The following is an 18,753-nucleotide window of genomic DNA, read 5'->3' on the forward strand; positions in this document are numbered from 1 at the left end:
GTACCCAGTGATCAGTGTCAGACCATACTAGATTACGACTCTACACATCCATAAGCGACACACTCAAGGGGCAGACTCAATGAACACCAAAGCCCCACTGAAGTAAGTCCTGCTCCATAAGGGTGTCTCCTGCACAGCAGCTCTCCCACTGTAGTTGCAGCTGGTCCTCACAGCCAATTGGCCTGGAGGTCAGTTTCTCCCGGTGACACCAATAGCAATCAAGTCTCAACTACAATAAGACTGTGCTCACAGCCCACAAAGGGGTGCACCTAGAGTGACTGGGGTGACTGAGCCATGGGCCCTATAGAACACCTACCACACAAGGCCACTCTACCAACTCAAGGAGACATAGCAGGTTTTCCCTGTGTATAGAAACAAACACAGGGAAGCAGTCAAAATGCAGAGAAAAGAAACATGTCACAAATGAAAGAAATGGAAGAAAGCAAACTACTGGATATAGAGTTCAAAACCACAGTTATAAGGTTACTCAAGAATCTTCTAGAAACCTCAAAAAAAAAAAAAAAATGGAAAAGGACCAGTCTGAAATTAAGCATACACTGAAATGAAGAATAATATACAGGGATCAAACAGTAGAATAGAGAATTCTGAGAAACAAATCAATTTAAAATATGAGGAAGTAAAACAAACCCAACCAGTAGAGCAACAAGAAAATTGAATCCAAAAATACTAAGATAGTTTAAGGTGCCTCTGGGACAATTTCAAGTGTACCAACATTCGCATAATGGGGGTGCCAGAAGGCGAAGAGAGCGAGCAAGATATTGAAAACCTCTTTGAAGAAATAATGACAGAAAACTTCCCCTACCTAGTAATAGAAATAGACTTACAAGTCCAGGAAGCACAGAGAGCCCCAAACAAGAGGAACCCCAAAGAGGACCACACCAAGACATCATAATTAAAATGTCAAGGGCTAAAGACAAAGAGAAAATCTTAAAAGCAGCAAGAGAAAAGCAGTTACCTATAAAGGAGTGCCCAGATGACTATCAGCTGATTTCTCAACAGAAACTTTGTAGGTCAGAGGGAGTGGCAAGAAATATTCAAAGTGATGAATAGTAAGGACCTACAACCAAGATTACTCTACCCAGCAAAGCTATCATTTAGAATTGAAGGGCAGATAAAGAGCTTCACAGACAAGAAAAAGCTAAAGGAGTTCATCACCAAACCAGTATTACATAAAATGTCAAAAGGTATTCTTTAAGAAGAGGGAGAAGAAAAAGAAAAAGATAAAAAATATGAACAACAAAATGGCAACAAGTACATACCTATCAACAGTTGAATCTAAAAATCAAAATAAATGAACAAGAAATCTAATGAACAAAATAAACTGATGAATAAAATGGAATCAGAGGCAGGGGGAGTGGAGGGCAGGAAGAGATTAAACAAAGATCTTACATGCATATATGCATTACCTATGGACACAAACAGTAGGGTGGCAAATGCCTGGGGTGGGGTGGGGTGGGAACCGGATGGAGGGGGATCAAAAGGGGAGGGAAAGTGGGACATCTGTAATAATCTCAACAATAAAGATTAAAAACAAAATCAGCTGTCTTGGGACTTGCCAAGATAAAATTGGCAGATGTTCTCATAAATTCTGGAAAAAGCCCCAACATTGTAAAAGGGGGACCTTGAAATCTAGTCTATCCTTCAGATCCTTGCTCTAAGGTTAATCTCTTCTACCTTAATCTCTTGTTCCATAAGCGATAAACATCTGTCTTGGTTTATCAAATAATCCTCAAAATATTATTAATAAGCCTTATCTTTCTTCCATTTATAGCAATAGATAAGTGCCTTCTGGCAGGACACACCTGACAGCCCACACTTAAAAACAGTCGATCACATCCTGCTCATATCCCATCGCAAAACAAACCCCACAGGATGTGACCAGCTGGTTTGGAAGGATCATCTCACTATATGTCCCCTGCACTACCTTCTTTGATTTCATCCCCATTTCTGCCTTTGATCACCAGTAGTTTAATTTCACTTCAGGCAGTTTTTCTCACACATAAATATAAATCATTTTTTATTCCTTCTCCCAGCCCTCCTCTCAGTTATTCCCAGAAATGTTTCTTTTTCCCCCTTTACCTTCTCTCATTCTCCTCCTTTTATAGGCTGAAAATAACTGTCATTATGGCAGATAAAATACACGGTAGTGCTAGTGACATACTCCTATCAAGGAAAACAAAAAGTGTGTGATTTGGAGTAGAATTGGGTATAATAATCTTCATTCCTCCATTCTGCCGAAATTAAACCTATTTTTCTTCAGGTACTAGCATTCAAACTAATTTTATTTTTAATTTTATGTAAATAGAGTTGGCATTCTTTTCATTGTACATATACAAAGTTTTGTTCACTTATATGCATTAAATAACTTTATAATCAGGATCTAATTAGCAATCAAAACCTTTAGTGGAGAAATGGGTAGTTTCCTAGAATGTGTAGTTTTGTATCAGAATTCATCTGTAAATTAGGCATCCCCCTTAACTGCTGATTTTAAATGTGTGCAATCCACTTTTTGAAAGACAAAATATATACGTATATGTAACAAGCTTAAAGTTTCCATTGAATTAGCCACATGGATAAGAGGGGTTACTTGACTGCCTGGAAAGGGAATCACAGGCTGGTGGAACCTTGGGATGTGGCCTTACTCTGGTTTTGGATCAAGTTCTATGGCCCTGCCTGCAAAACTCACAAGGGACTACGGTGTGTAATTAGAATGTCAAATTTTCAGAGAGATTCAAATATTGCATCAGTGGTACATTTTCAACCTTTAGGAAAGTTTATATGAAGGATAAGTTGTAGTCACAAGGCTGGTGAGCATGGAATCAGATCCCAGGGTAGGGGGTTTGTTGGTATATTTAATAGCAAGTGTCATATCTCTGCTGCAGAAATGGAGAGACATATCAGAGACATTTCCTTTGATTGGTTGGTTAGGACATAGTCTTTCTCTTTGGAATTCTCTTTTTGTAAGCGTCCATGTTGTCTGACTTTTTATTGAAACATTTACTCTTAGAATCAATTGATTAGGTGAATCTTTTGATATGTTAGTATCATTATACTTTCCCAAAACTACCATAACCCTCTAAACTTGACATAGCTTTCAGACATTTCCTCAGCTAACCATTTACTAACTTTGTTAGGGGAGATTGCCATATTTATAGGTGACCAATTTAATCTTTTACTCATTGAGTTTTGTAGATCTCACAAATTTCACTCTTAAGTGAGTAACATTTTCTAATTTGAAATTGAGGAGGGGTTAGTCACTGTATTGTGCTTGTCCCTACTATTTTTCACCTTGTTATTAACTATAAGTTTTTTCCTATCTGTTTCAGGACATATCGTAATTCTGAATCATGTCTGATAACGGAGAACTGGAAGACAAGCCTCCGGCGCCTCCTGTGAGAATGAGCAGTACCATTTTTAGCACTGGAGGCAAAGACCCTTTGTCAGCTAATCACAGTTTGAAACCTTTGCCCTCTGTTCCAGAGGAAAAAAAGCCCAGAAATAAAATCATCTCTATATTCTCAGGCACAGAGAAAGGTAAATAGTACTGTGGCTTCAATAGTCTGCTATTATTTTGTTACCCATTGGATATCTTTTTAATTAAAATATAATATGTTCATTTTTTTTTATGGTGGGAACAATAAACATCCAAGAAAACAATTGGTGGTGGTATATAGGCACTATTAGAAAAACTAGTTTATTTTAAACTATGATAGACAAGAATAAAACTAAAGTTGTTGCTCAACAAACTTGTTATGTCAGTGATTTTCTATACTCATCTCTTCATTTTCAGAGACTTGGGCTATAGTCATGGCTCCCCAATATTAATAAAATCTATGATATTTGAGAAAGACCTACTATTATAAGAATTGTTATATAGTCTACAGTACCATGTTTAAAATCCCTGGAGCCAACTTTGTTTTGGAATTGAGAGGTTTTCTGATTTTGAGAGCAGTAGTAATGCTGGTTTTTTATTTTTTTAATTTAATAAATCTTTATTGTTCAGATTATTACAATTGTTTCTCCTTTTTCCCCCAATTACTCCCCTCCACCCGGTTCCCACCCCACCCTCTGCCCTTACCTCCCCCCACTGTCCTCATCCATAGGTGTAGGATTTTTGTCCAGTCTCTTCTCGTACCCCCCACACCCCTTTCCCCCTGAGAATTATCAATCCACTCCCATTCTATGCCCCTGATTCTATTATATTCACCAGTTTATTCTGTTCATCAGATTTTTTATTCACTTGATTTTTATATTCACTTGTTGATAGATATATATTTGTTCATAATTTTTATCTTTACATTTTTCTTCTTCTTCTTCTTCTTAAAGAATACCTTTTAGCATTTCATATAATACTGGCTTGGTGGTGATGAATTCCTTTCACTTTTTCTTAATCTGTGAAGCTCTTTATCTGACCTTCAATTCTGAATGATAACTTTTCTGGGTAGAGTAATCTTGGTTGTAGGTTCTTGCTATTCATCACTTTGAATATTTCTTGCCACTCCTGTCTGGCCTGCATAGTTTCTGTTGAGAAATCAGCTGACAATCGTATGGGTGCTCCCTTGTAGGTAACTAACTGTTTTTCTCTTGCTGCTTTTAATATTCTTTGTCTTTTGCCCTTGGCATTTTAATTTTGATGTGTCTTGGTGTGGTCCTCTTTGGATTCCTTTTGTTTGGGGTTCTGTGTGCTTCCAGGACTTGTAAGTCTATTTCTTTCACCAGGTGGGGGAAGTTTTCAGTCATTATTTCTTCAAATAGGTTTTCAGTATCTTGCTCTCTCTCTTCTTCTGGCACCCCCATTATTCTGATGTTGGTACGCCTGAAGTTGTCCCAGAGGCTTCTACACTATCTTCAACTTTTTGGATTTTTTTTTCTTTTTGCTTTTCCGGTTGAGTGTTTTTTGCTTCTTTGTATTTCAAATCTTTGACTTGATTCTTGCGTTCCTCTAGTCTGCTGTTGGGTCTCTGTATAATATTTTTTATTTCAGTCAGTGTATGTTTAATTTCTAGTTGGTCCTTTTTCATATCCTCGAGGGTCTTGCTAAATTTATCGGCCTTTTCTAGGAAATTCTTAAAAAAACCTTGTAACCATGGTTTTGAACTCTATATCCAGTCGTTTGCTTTCCTCCATTTCTTTCGTTTGTGATCTGTTTCTTTGTCTCCGCATTTTTGCTGCTTCCCTGAGTTGGTAGGGTGGCTTTGTGTGCTAGGTGTCCTATAGGGCCCAGTGGGTCGGCCTCCCAGTTACCTGAGGTGGACACTCTTGGTGCACCCCTTTGTGGACTGTGTGTACAGCCTTGTTGTAGTTAAGTCTTGACTGTTGTTGGTTTCACTGGGAGGAATTGACCTCCAGGCCAATTGGCTGTGAGGACCTGCTGTGTCTATAATGGAAGAACTGCTGTGCTGGAGACATGCTTATGGGGCAGGACTTGTTTCAGTGGGGCTTTGGTGCTCACTGAGTCTGCCTCTTTTTTTTTTTTTTTTTTTTTTTTTTGAGTCTGCCTCTTGAATGTGTCACTTATGGATGTGAGTAGTTGAAATCTGGTGTCGTCTCATACTGACCACTAGATATGCTAGCTTCTGGATCTCCAATGGGGTGCAGGTCAGCTACTGTCTGAGGCCACCCAGCAGGAGCTCCAGTGAGAACTACAGTTTTTCTCCTCTTTGCTTGGTGTTTGGAGGTTTTGGAGCTGTCTGACCAGAGCTGCAGTTTGTTAGGTTAAGCTGCGATAGGGCAGGCCATATATATGCAAAAGCCGCTGCGTGGAGCTTGGGTGGGTTTGTAGATTGTGAGGGGCGGGGTCTCAGGGAGTCACTAGGCTAGGGCGTGGCAAACAGAGATGGCTGCCAGTCAGCCGTCTCTGTGTCTCCGAGTTTTCCCGTCCCCATGTCCCGCGCCCCAGCGCAGTAAACAATGATTGCTGGGCACACCTCTGCAAGAAAGTCACCCTCACTTTCCGACCCGATGGCAGACTGTCCAGCTTCTCCCCGTAGGAGTTTGGGTCCTCAGCGTCTCCCCAGAAACTGGAGTTCGGAGTAATCGGGAGCTTGTCTCCCTTTGGGTTGAAAAAAGCAGTGCACCCAGTCGCCCGGCGCCAGCCCGATTCGCGTGCCTCCGTACCTCAGCTCTTCAGCGCTTGTGCACGTCTCAATGCTCTTTTCTCTTTCCTTCTAGTTGTAGAACTTCCACTCAGCCAGCTTTCCCGTGGTTCTGGGTGATAGACGTTTTGTCTTTTAGTTGTAGTTTTGAAATTGTTGTGCGAGGCAGCAGTTTAGGTGTTTACCTATCCCGCCATCTTGGTTTCTCCAATGCTGGTTTTTTTTTTTTATCTTGTGTTCTATAATGCCCTCAGAAACATCTGAGACAGCACTCAGCAATCAGTGTGTGAACGCATCTTTGGCAAACATGAGTCTAGCCCACAGCTTCTCAACCTCATTACGATTGCACACAGTGAAAGAGTTGTATCATGAAACTTTTGTTTCAGTGTTGTGTGTACAGGTATACCTTTTTATTGTGTTTCCCAGATATGGTGGTGGTGGTTTTTTATTTAGAAGTTGACAGTTTGTGCTCTCTCTCTCTCCCCTCCCTTTTCTCCTCCCCCTCTCCCTCCTTCTTGCCGTCTCCCTCTCTCCCTTTCCCTTTCTCCATCTTTCTTTCTCTCCCTCTCTCTCCCTCCCTCCATATTTCCTCTCTCCCCCTGTCCCTCTGTTTCCCTCTCTCCCATTCCCTCTTTCTCTAAAATAAATAAATAAATTGAAGGTTTGTGGCAACCTTGCATTGAGCCACTCTATCAGCACCAGTTTTCCAACATTTGCTCATTTCATGTCTGTGTGTTACATTTTGGTAATTCTCACAATATTTCAAACTTTATTATTATATTTGTTATAGTAATTTGTGATTGGTGATCTTTGATGTTACTAACATAATGGTTTCGGGGCACTACAAACCACACTTACAAACCACACCTATGTAAGATGTCAATCTATGATAAGTGTTGTGAGATCCAGTGACTGGTCATTTCCCCATATCACTCCCTCTCCTTGGGCCTCCCTATTTCCTGAGACAACAATATTGAAATCAGGCCAATTAATAACTTTACAATGGCCTCTTAAGTGTTCAAATGAAAGGAAGAGTTGCATATCTGTTACTTGAAATCAAAAGCTAGAAATGACTTAAGTTTAGTGGGGAAGGCTAAGATAGGAATAAAGCTAGGCCTCCTGCACCAGTTAGCCAAGGTCTTGAAGGAAATTAAAACTGCAATTCCAGTGAACATACAAATGATAAGAAAGCAGAACAATCTTATTGCTGATATGGAGAAAGTTTTAGTGGTCTGGATAGAAGATCAAACTAGCCACAGCATTTCCTTATGCCAAAGCCTAATCCAGAGCAAGGCTCTAACTCACTTCACTTCTATGAGAGCTGAGAGAGGTGAGGAAGCTGAAGAAGAAAAGTTGGAATCTAGCAGCGATTGGTTCCTGAGAAAGAGGTGTCTCCATAACAAACTGCAAGGTGAAGTAGGAAGTACTGATGTGGAAGCTCCTGAAAATTAATGAAGGTGGCTACGCTAAACAACAGATCATCAATGTAAATGAAACAGCCTTTATATTGGAAGAAGATGCCATCTTAGGACTTTCATAGTAGTGAGAAGTCATTGCCTGGCTTCAAAGCTTCAAAGGACAGGCTGTCTCTCTTGTTGGGGACTAATGCAGCTAGTGACTTTTAAGTTGAAGCCAGTGTTCTCTTACTATTTCACAGTTCCTAGGGTTCTTAAGAATTGTGTGCTCTATAAATGGAACAACAAAGTCTGGATGACAGCACACCTGTTGACAACATGGTTTACTGAATATTTTAAGCCCACTGTTGATACCTACTGCTAAGGAAAAAAGAATCCTTTCAAAATACCACTGCTCATTGACAGTACACCTGGTCACCCCAGAGCTCTGATGGAGTTGTCCAGCAAAATTAGTTTTTATGCTTGCTAACACAGCATCCATTCTGCAGCCCATAGATCAAGGAGTAGTTTTGACTTTCAAGTCTTATGCTTTAAGAAATAAAAATTTTTACAAATATATTTTTATTGATTGCAGAGAGGAAGGGAGAGGGAGAAAGAGAGAGAAACATTAATGATGAGAAAGAATCATCAATTAGCTGCCTCATGCCCCACACTAGGGATCGATCCTGCAACCTAGACATGTGCCCTGACCGGGAATCGAACCGTGACCTCCTGGTTCACAGATCGATGCTCAACCACTGAGCCACGCCAGCTGGGCAACAACAACAGGTAAATTTTGGAAGACTGTATCTGCCATCAGTAATAAATCCTCTGATGGATCTGGGCAAATAAATTGAAAACCTTCTGGAAAGGATTCACCATTCTAGATGCCGTTAAGAAAATATTGATTCATGGGAAGAGGTCAGAATATCAACATTAACAGGAGTTATGAACAAGTTGATTTCCAAACCTCATGAATGATTTCACTGGAAGAAGTAACTGCATGTGTGGAAGAAATAGCAGGAGAACTAGAATTAGAGGTGGAACCTGAGGATGTGACTGAATTGCTGCAATCTCATGATAAAAATTGAACAGGCAAGGAGTTGCTTATTGATGAACAAAGGAAGTGGTTTCTTAAGAAATCCACCCCTGGTGAAGATGCTATGAAAATTGTTGAAATGGCAACAAATAATTTGAAATATACATAAACTTAGTTGATAAAGCAGCAGCAAGGTTTGAGAGAATTGACTCCAATTTTGAAAGAAGGCCTGTTAGTAAAATGCTATCAGACAGCATTGTTTACCAAAGAGAAATCTTTGGTGAAAGGAAGAGTCAATCCATACAGGAGGCACCATTGTCTTCTAATAAACTGCCACAGCCACCCCCACCTGGAGGCACTACCACCCTGATCAGCCACAGCCATCAACATCAAGGCAAGGTCCTCCACCAGCAAAAAGATTATGACTCGATGAAGGCTCAGATGATAGCATTTTTTAGCAATAAAATATTTTTAAATTTAATATGTACATTATATTTTTTAGACATAATGCTATTGGACACTTAACAGACTATAATATAGTGTAAATATAACCTTTATATGCACTGGAAAACCAAAAAATCCGTGTGACTCTCTTCATTGTGATATTTATTATTGTGGTCTGGAAGGAAACCTGCAGTATATCTGAGGTATCCTGGTATTGGGTCAGGATGTAAAATCTGATGGTGTGGGTTCTAGACAAAGATTTAAAGTTTACAGTGAGATATATTCTTAGGGGTGAAATTGCTGGAGTGCAGGGCATGTTTGACTTAACTAGATTTGACAGATTACTTTCCAAAGTTTTTTTTTTATGTTCATTCTCACCCACAGAACATGAATGTTCCCATTGTTGAACATCTAGCAAATCCCTGTTATTACAGGACTTTAATTTTTGCTAAATTGGGAGATGCAAAATGGTATCATCTCATTGTGGTTTTAATTTGTATTTCCCTGATCACACAGGAAATTGTCTTTTCATATGTTAATTTAGCATCATTTGTGTTTTCTGTGACATTCTTGAGTCCTTTCTTCTATTAAGTTGTTTTTTATTTATTGATAGACATTTCTAATAGTCTACATACTAATCCTATGTAAGTTATATGTTATCCATATATATATAAAGGCTAAGCAACCATCTGACCGTCTGACCAGTAGCTATGATGTGCAATGACCAGCAGGGGGCAGATGCTCAACGCAGGAGCTGCCAAGCTTTGGTGACTTGGCAGCAGCAGTTCTCGGTGACGCACCAGGGACCTGAAAGGAGGGAGCCCAATTCCGGGGGTGCGTCACCTGAGAACCACGCTCTTGCAATCCGGGACCCCTCGGGGGATGTTGGAGAGCCGGTTTTGGCCCTATCCCTGCAGGCCACCCTGGGAGGAACCGCGGGAGGTTGGCTCCAGGGCGTGTCCAGCCCCTCTTGCCCAGTCCCGCCCCGCAGGCCACCTTCTAATTAATTTCCTTTCATTGTGCACTGGGGCACTTAGTTAAATATAATTTTCCAGGTTATGATTTGCCTTTTCACCCTTTCAGTGGTATCCATTGATGAATAATTTTGGTGGTGTTGAATTGATCAGTTTCTTTGTTTTATGGTTGAGCTTTTTGTGTTTTAAGAATTTGTTGCCAAATTAGGGGTCAAAGATATTTCTTAGGCTTTTCTAAAAGTATTACAGTTTGCCTTTATAATATAAACCTTTGAACTATCTCTATTTGGTTTTTGAGATCAATTTGCACTTATTTACTTAAATATATTTTTATTGATTTCAGAGAGGAAGGGAGAGGGAGAGAGAGATAGAAACAGCAATGGTAAGAGAACCATCAATCGGCTGCCTCCCACAGGTCCCACACCAGGGATAAGCCCACAACCCAGGCATGCACCCTGGCCAGGAATCGAACTGTGACCTCCTGGTGCGTAAGTCTATGCTTAACCACTGAGCTGTGCCGACCGGGCCATTTTCACTTTTTTAAACCAGTATTCCAGATCATTTTTTAAATTTTTATCATTGCCCCACTGCCCTGCAACACTAGCCATTATCTGTCAGGTTTCCATATGTACCAGGGTCTGTTTCTCTGTTCTCCGTTTTATTACATTGGCTTATGTGTCTGTACCTGAGCTAATACTTTACTCCTTAATTCCTATAGTTTATAATTCTTAATAGAGCAGATTGCTGCCAGGTTCTTCTTCAGGATCTTTTAACCCTTTACTCTTTATCCTTTTAGAATATGCTTATCTGTAGGGTTTTGTTTATTTTTTAGTCTCATTTTGTGTGTGTGTGTGTGTGTGTGTGATTGGTTTTTTTTTTTATTATTTAATAAATCTTTATTGTTCAGATTATTACAGTTGTTCCTGTTTTTTCCCCCATAGCTTCCCTCCACCCGGTTTCCACTCTGCCCTTACCCCCCCCCCCCGCCCCCACCACTGTCCTCATCCATAGGTGTACGATTTTTGTCCAGTCTCTTCGCGCACCCCCCACACCCCTTTCCCCCCGAGGATTGTCAGTCCACTCCCTTTCTATGCCTCTGATTCTATTATATTCACCAGTTTATTCATCAGATTTTTTATTCACTTGATTTTTAGATTCACTTATTGATAGATATGTATTTGTTCATAATTTTTATCTTTACCTTTTTCTTCTTCCTCTTCTTAAAGAATACCTTTCAGCATTTCATATAATACTGGTTTGGTGGTGATGAACTCCTTTAGCTTTTTCTTATCTGTGAAGCTCTTTATCTGCCCTTCAATTCTGCATGATAACTTAATTGAACAAATCATTTTCACATCCCTGCTAATATGTATCATATGCCCCCTGTGAGTCATCAGAGACACAGTGATAGGCAAAGCAGATGGTGTCCCTTGCCCTTGTGGCACCACTGATAAAAAACTACAGCATAGCCCTGACCTGTGTGGCTCAGCTGGTTGGAGCATTGTCCCATATTCTGAAAGGTGGCAGGTTCCATCCCTGGTCCGGGCTGGTGCAAGTCTGTCTCTGTATCTCTCTTCCCCCTTCTCTCTAAAAAACAAAAAAAGAACTGCAGCACATAATTATAAAGTGAACCGTGATGGTAGAGATAGTGTAAGATATCTATCCTATCTGGGAAGGCTTCGTAAGGAAATGACATTTAAGTTGAAGGTTAAAGGATGAGTAAGTGAATATAGTTAGGATTTTGATAGTTAAAACGTGTTTTCAATGCCTAGAAAAGAATTTCAGTGCCACAGACACAGGAGGGATCATAGCATATTCATGGAGCTAAGTACAGTCCTGCAAGATGTGAAAGCAGAGAGGGAGAGAGAATTATATAGCAATAGAGGCCTGATGCACAAAATTCATGCAAGAGTAGGCCTTCCTTCCCCCGGCTGCCAGCACCAGCTTCCCTCTGGCACCTGGGACCTGGGCTTACCTCCGGCACCCTGGACTCGGGCTTCCCTCTGTCCGCCGGCAGGCACCTGGAACCCGGGCTTCCCTCGCAGCCCTGGCTTTGTCCGGAAAGATGCCCTGTCTAATTAGTATATTACGCTTTTATTATCCTATCTAATAAAGAGGGAATATGCTAATTGACCATCACTCTGTCACAAGGATGGCTGCACCCACAGCTGAGGCCAAGTTCCCTTAAGGAGCCTTAACGAGCAATCAGCAGGGACCTGAGGCTACGCCCTCCCCCGCCTATGTGGGGATTGACAGGGGACCTCAGGCCATGCCCCCTGCCTTGGCACCAGGCTGGGGGACCTGAGGCCATGCCCCCCGCCCGGCGGGGCTTGACAGGGAACCTCAAGGTGCCTTTTCTGTCCTGGTGCTGGGCTAGGGGACCTCAGGCTGCTCCCCCCACCAGGTGGGGCTTGACAGGGGACCTCAGGCCGTGCTCCCCACCCAGCGGGGCTTGACGGTGGACCTCAAGGTGCACCCCCAGTGCTGGGTCGGGGGAACTCAGGCCATGCCCCCCCACCTAGCAGGGCTTGACAGGGGACCTGAGGCTGCGCCACGCCACCCCCCCCCCCGCCTGGCGGGGCTTGACAGGGGACCTCAAGCCATGCCCCCCACCCAGCGGGGTTTGACAGGGGATCTCAGGCCATGTCCCCCACCGGGCAAGGCTTGACGGGGGACCTCAAGGTATGCCCCCGCCCCATCTGGGGGACCTCAGGCCACGCCCCCCATCCTGGCGCCAGGCCAGGGGACCTGAGGCTACGCCCCCTGCCTGGCGGGGCTTGACAAGGGTCGGACTGGCCGGGTCTGGATCTAGCCCAATGGGGGTGGGTGGGCAGCCAGGTCTGGGTCTCACATGATTTTGAGGCACATGTGGGTGGGCGGGGACTTGACTCTGGGTCCCCCTTTTAATGTGCACAAATTTCGTGCACCGGGTCACTAGTTATAGATAATGTAGGAAACTACAGAAAGCAGAAGGGGCTGGGCTGTAGAGGTGAGGTAGGCAGGGAACAGGTCATAAAGGGCCTTGTATTCCACGCTACAGAGCTCAGATTTTATTCTGTTTCCTGGGGAACCATTACAGAATTTTAAACAGGAAAGACCTGGTCACATTTCTGTCTCAAGTAGAGACTGGTAGTTGTATAGAAAATAGATTTTGTTAGTGAAGATGGTAATATTGGCTTATATTTAAAAGCTCTGTTTAGTTAGCTAGTGTTGAGTGTTAGAGTATATATAAACGAAAGCAGTTTTCACATCTAATTATTTAGCTATAAGCAAGCACCTTCACATCTGGTTGGTTATGAAAATGATAGAGTTAGAATTATAAATATCCCTTTTGGTCTAAAAATTTAATTCTAAGATTAATAATAGTAGCCCATACTCCTCTGTCTTTTTCCTAGAGAATATCCTTCTGTGGGATGGAACAAGTTTAGTTTCACCAATTTGAAGCTGTTCTGGGTCAAAAGAACAAAGGGGTAATCACTGGTTGTTTTATTTTTTTTGTGTGTGTATTTATATACATAAGTTTATTATAAATTTTACTGATAATAAAGCTGGAAAATAAGACACAATTTACAAATGTTAAATATATACTTATAAATACTAAAATATGCTGTGCTCTTTATTGTAATGCTACAGCCTGAATTGCTGTTTGAATTGATTCCTTTGATTTTTGCTAATCCTTATATTTGTAGCCATCTGGTGGTTGCAGTGTATCCAGGATTTTTTTTTTTTAAATATATTTTATTGATATTTTACAGAGAGGAAGGGAGAGGGATAGAGAGCTAGAAACATCGATGAGAGAGAAACATCGATCAGCTGCCTCCTGCACACCTCCCACTGCGGATGTGCCCGCAACCAAGGTACATGCTCTTGACCGGAATCGAACCCGGGACCCTTCAGTCCGCAGGCTGACGCTCTATCCACTGAGCCAAACCAGTTTCGGCCCAGGATTTTTTTTTAAATTAAATCTTTACTATTGAAAGTATTATATATGTCTACTCCCTCCCCCCCCACCCCCCCCCCCCCGCATTGACCCATTCTAGCCTGCCCCACCATAGGCCTTTACCACCCAATTGTCTGTATCCATGGGTTATGCATATATGTTCTTTGGTTGATCTCTTCCCACCCCACCCGCCTTCCCTCTGAAATTCCACAGACTGTTCTATGCTTCTGTGTCTCTGAATATTTTTTTCTTTTTTCTTTGTGTGTGTGTGTGTGTGTGTGTGTGTGTGTGTGTGTTTCAGTAGTTATTCCCCAGAACTTTCCTGGTGCTTTATTTATATTTAAAAGTTTTATTGTTGAAACTATTTCATATATTTCCCCCCCGCCCCCCCTCCCCACCATTGATCCCTTTTAGCCCACAACCTCCCCCCAGGCCTTTACCACTCTATTGTCTGTATCCATACATTATGCATATATGCATACAAGTTCTTCGGTTGATTACTTCCCAACCACCCACCCATCCTCCCCGCACCTTCCCTCTGAGATGCCGTAGTCTGTCCTATGTATGCTACTATGACTCTGGATCTATTTTGCTCATTGATTTATTTTGTTCATTAGATTCCACATATAAGTGAGATTATATGATACTTGTCTTTCTCTGGCTTATTTCGTTAGCATAATACTCTCCAGGTCCTTTCATGCTGTCTCAAAGGGTAAGATATCCTTCTTTTTTACTGCTGCATAGTATTCCATGGTGTATAAATGTACCACAGCTTTTTTATCCACTCATCTACCAATGGGTACTTGGGCTGTTTCCAGGTGTTAGCTTTTGTAAATTATGCTGCTATGAACATAGGGGTGCATACATTCTTTCTGATTGGTGTTTCTGTTTTCTTGGGATATATTCCTAGAAGTGGGATCACTGGGTCAAATGGGAGTTCCATATTTAATATTTTTAGGAAACTCCAAACTGTTTTCCATGATGCTACATCAGTCTGCATTCCCTCCAGCAGTGTACTAGGGTTCCCTTTTCTCCACATCCTTGCCAGTACTTGTCATTTGTTGATTTGTTGATGGTAGCCATTCTGACAGGTGTGAGGTGATATCTCATTTTAATTTACATCTCTCTGATGATCCGTGACTTTGAGCATTTTTTTATATGTCTCTTGGCTTTCTGTATGTCTATTTAGGTCCTTTGCCCATTTTTTAATTGAATTGTCTGTCTTCCTTCTGTTGTTGTATGAGTTCCTTATTTTTTTTTATATTAACCCTTTATCAGATGTATTATTGCCAAATATGTTCTCCCATACAGTGGGCTCTCTTGTTGTTTTGTTGATGGTTTCTTTTGCTGTGCAGAAGCTTTTTATTTTGATGTAGTCCCATTTGTTTATTTTCTCCTTAGTTTCCTTTGCCCTAGGAGATGTATCCATAAACATATTGTTAGCAATGAGAGATGTCTGAGATTTTGCTGGTTATGGTTTCTCCTAGAACTTTTATGGTTTCATGACTTACATTTAAGTCTTTTATCCATTTTGAGTTTATTCTTGTGTATGGTATAAGTTGGTGGTCTAGTTTCATTTATTTGCGTGTATCCAATTTTCCCAACACCATTTATTGAAGAGACTGTCTTGACTCCATTGTATATTCTTGCCTCCTTTGTCAAATATTAATTGAGTGTAATTACTTAGGTCAATTTCTGGGTTCTCTGTTCTGTTCCATTGATCTACTAGTATATGTCTGTTCTTGTGCCAGTACCAGGCTGTTTTGATTACAGTGGCTTTGTAGTATAACTTCATATCAGGTGGTGTGATCCCTCCAACTTTGTTGTTCTTTCTCAAGGTTGCTGCAGCTATTCAAGGTCTTCTTTGGTTCAATATAAATTCTTGGAGTATTTCTTCTTAATCTGTGAAATATGCTGTTGCTATTTTATTTTATTTTTTTTTTAAATAAATCTTTATTCAGATTATTACAATTGTTTCTCCTTTTTCCCCCCATAGCTCCCCTCCACCCGGTTCCCACCCCACCTTCTGCCCTTACCTCCCCCGCACTGTCCTCATCCATAGGTGTATGATTTTTGTCCAGTCTCTTCCTGAACCCCCCCCCCCATACCCCTTTCCCCCTGAGAATTATCAGTCCACTCCCTTTCTATGCCCCTGATTCTATTATATTCACCAGATTATTCTGTTCCTCAGGTTTTTAATTCACTTGATTTTTAGGTTCACTTGTTGATACCGTAGATATGTATTTGTTGTTCATAATTTTTATCTTTACTGTTTTCTTCTTCCTCTTCTTTAAGAATACCTTTCAGCATTTCATATAATACTGGTTTGGTGGTGATGAACTCCTTTAGCTTTTTCTTATCTGTGAAGCTCTTTATCTGCCCTTCAATTCTGAATGATAGCTTTGCTGGGTAGAGTAATCTTGGTTGTAGGTTCTTGCTATTCATCACTTTGAAAATTTCTTGCCACTCCTGTCTGGCCTGCATAGTTTCTGTTGAGAAATCAGCTGACAATCGTATGGGTGCTCCCTTGTAGGTAATTAACTGTTTTTCTCTTACTGCTTTTAAGATTGTCTCTTTGTCTTTTGCTCTTGGCATTTTAATTATGATGTGTCTTGGTGTGGTCCTCTTTGGATTCCTTTTGTTTGGGGTTCTGTGTGCTTCCTGGACTTGTAAGTCTATTTCTTTCACCAGGTGGGGGAAGTTTTCAGTCATTATTTCTTCCAATAGGTTTTCAGTATCTTGCTCTCTCTCTTCTTCTGGCACCCCCATAATTCTGATGTTGGTATGCTGGAAGTTGTCCCAGAGTCTTCTTACACTATCTTCAACTTTTTGGATTTTTTTTTCTTTTTGCTTTTCCGGTTGAGTGTTTTTTGCTTCTTTGTATTTCAAATCTTTGACTTGATTCTTGTGTTCCTCTAGTCTGTTGTTGGGTCTCTGTATAATATTTTTTATTTCAGTCAGTGTATGTTTAATTTCTAGTTGGTCCTTTTTCATATCTTCGAGGGTCTCGTTATATTTATTGGCCTTTTCTAGGATATTCTTGAAAAGCCTTATAACAGTGGTTTTGAATTCTATATCCAGTCGTTTGTTTTCCTCCATTTCTTTCGTTTGTGATCTGTTTCTTTGATGCCACATTTTCATTACTTCCCTGAGTTGGTAGGGTAGATTTGTGTGCTAGGTTTCCTATATGGCCCAGTGGGTCGGCCTCCCCAGTTAACCTGAGGTGGACACTCTTGGTGCACCCCTTTGTGGACTGTGTGTAGAGCCTTGTTGTAGTTAAGTCTTGATTGTTGTTGGTATCACTGGGAGGAATTGACCTCCAGGCCAGTTGGCTGTAAGGATCAGCTGTGTCTACGCTGGGAGAAGTTCGGTGCTGGAGACAGCCTTATAGGATTAGACTTACCAAATTGCAATAGCCTCTGTGCTCAGCGTGGATGGGGTGGAGTCTCAGGGCAGAGCAGACAGTCTTGGCTTCCAGTCAACCTTGCCCTTGCGAGCGTGCGCGCCTGCAGACCTCTGCCTTCCCCGGCTCCCGAGTCTCCGCCCAAGAGTCCAGATTCCCCCCACAAGAGCGTGGGTCCCCAGGGGCTCGCCTGGAACTGGGGTTCAGTGCAGTCAGAACTGGGGCTCAGTGCAGTAAGGAGCTTCTGACTCCCTTCCACTAGGGAAAGCCTGTGGCAACCTCCGTAGCCTTTGTGCGCACTGGCATGCGCGCGCCTGCAGACCTCTGCCTTCCCCGGCTCTCGAGTCTCTGCCCAAGAGTCCAGATTCCCCCCCCGTAAGAGCGCGGGTCCCCAGGGGCTCGCCTGGAACTGGGGTTCAGTGCAGTCAGAACTGGGGCTCAGTGCAATCAGGAGCTTCTGACTCCCTTCCACTAGGGAAAGCCTGTGGCAACCTCTGCAGCCTTTGTGCGCACTGGCATGCGCGCGCCTACAGACCTCTGCCTTCCCCGGCTCCCGAGTCTCTGCCCGAGAGTCCAGATTCCCCCCCCGTAAGAGCACGGGTCCCCAGGGGCTCGCCTGGAACTGGGGTTCAGTGCAGTCAGAATTGGGGTTCAGTGCAGTCAGGAGCTTCGGACTCCCTTCTGCTAGGGAAAGCCTGTGGCAACCTCCGCAGCCTTTGTGCACACTGGCGCGCGCGCCTCCAGAACCCTGCCTGCCGGGGCTCCCCTGGGTCTCCCCCAGGTCTCTAAGTCTCCGGGTGCCTTTCTCTCTACCTGACAGTCCAGACTCCCCCTGTATGAGCCTGGGTCCATGGGGTTTCGCCCGGGACTGGGGTTCAGTGCAGTCAGAACTGGGGTTCAGTGCGGTCGGGGGCTTCCTTCCCCCTTCCGCCAGAGAAAGTCAGCCAGGCTCTTAGCCACCCTTCCTCTCTGCGCGCACAAAGACCCTTTGCCGTACCTCCAATTCTCTGTGAGCTTTTCTCTTTCCTTCTAGTTGTAGAATTTTCACTCAGCCAGCTTTCCTGTGGTTCTGGATGGTGTCCGTTCTGTCTTTTAGTTGTAGTTTTGAAATTGTTGTGCGAGGCAGCAGTTTAGGTGCTTACCTATGCCGCCATCTTGGTTTTCTCTATGCTGTTGCTATTTTAATAGGGATTGTATTAAATCTGTAGATTGCTTTGAGTAGTATGGACATTTTAATGATGTTAATTCTACCAATCCATGAACATGGCATATTCTTCCATTTGTTTATACCTTCCTCTATCTCTCTTTCAACATCCTGTAGTTTTCCGAGTGCAAGTCTTTTATCTCCTTGGCTAAGTTTATTCCTAAGTATCTTAATTTTTTGTTGCAAATGGTAAATGGGATTGTTTAGTTTCTCTTCTGAGAATTCATTATTGGTGTGTA

At 42.2% G+C, this 18,753-nt stretch overlaps 1 protein-coding gene across 3 annotated transcripts in view; it reads left to right on the forward strand.

Annotated features, from left to right (window-relative positions):
* The window catches only part of PAK2 (p21 (RAC1) activated kinase 2), a 138,064-nt gene that overhangs the window by 75,908 nt on the left and 43,403 nt on the right, over positions 1 to 18,753 (forward strand). For all 3 annotated transcript variants that reach the window (XM_080655738.1, XM_080655739.1, XM_080655737.1), the window contains one exon: positions 3,348 to 3,555. In XM_080655738.1, coding sequence (XP_080511864.1) covers positions 3,369 to 3,555 — 187 coding nt within the window. In that variant the 5' untranslated portion in view covers positions 3,348 to 3,368. The remainder of the gene's footprint in view (positions 1 to 3,347; positions 3,556 to 18,753) is intronic.

Source organism: Plecotus auritus (assembly GCF_963455305.1).
Source record: "Plecotus auritus genome assembly, chromosome: 2".
Lineage (NCBI taxonomy): Eukaryota > Metazoa > Chordata > Mammalia > Chiroptera > Vespertilionidae > Plecotus > Plecotus auritus.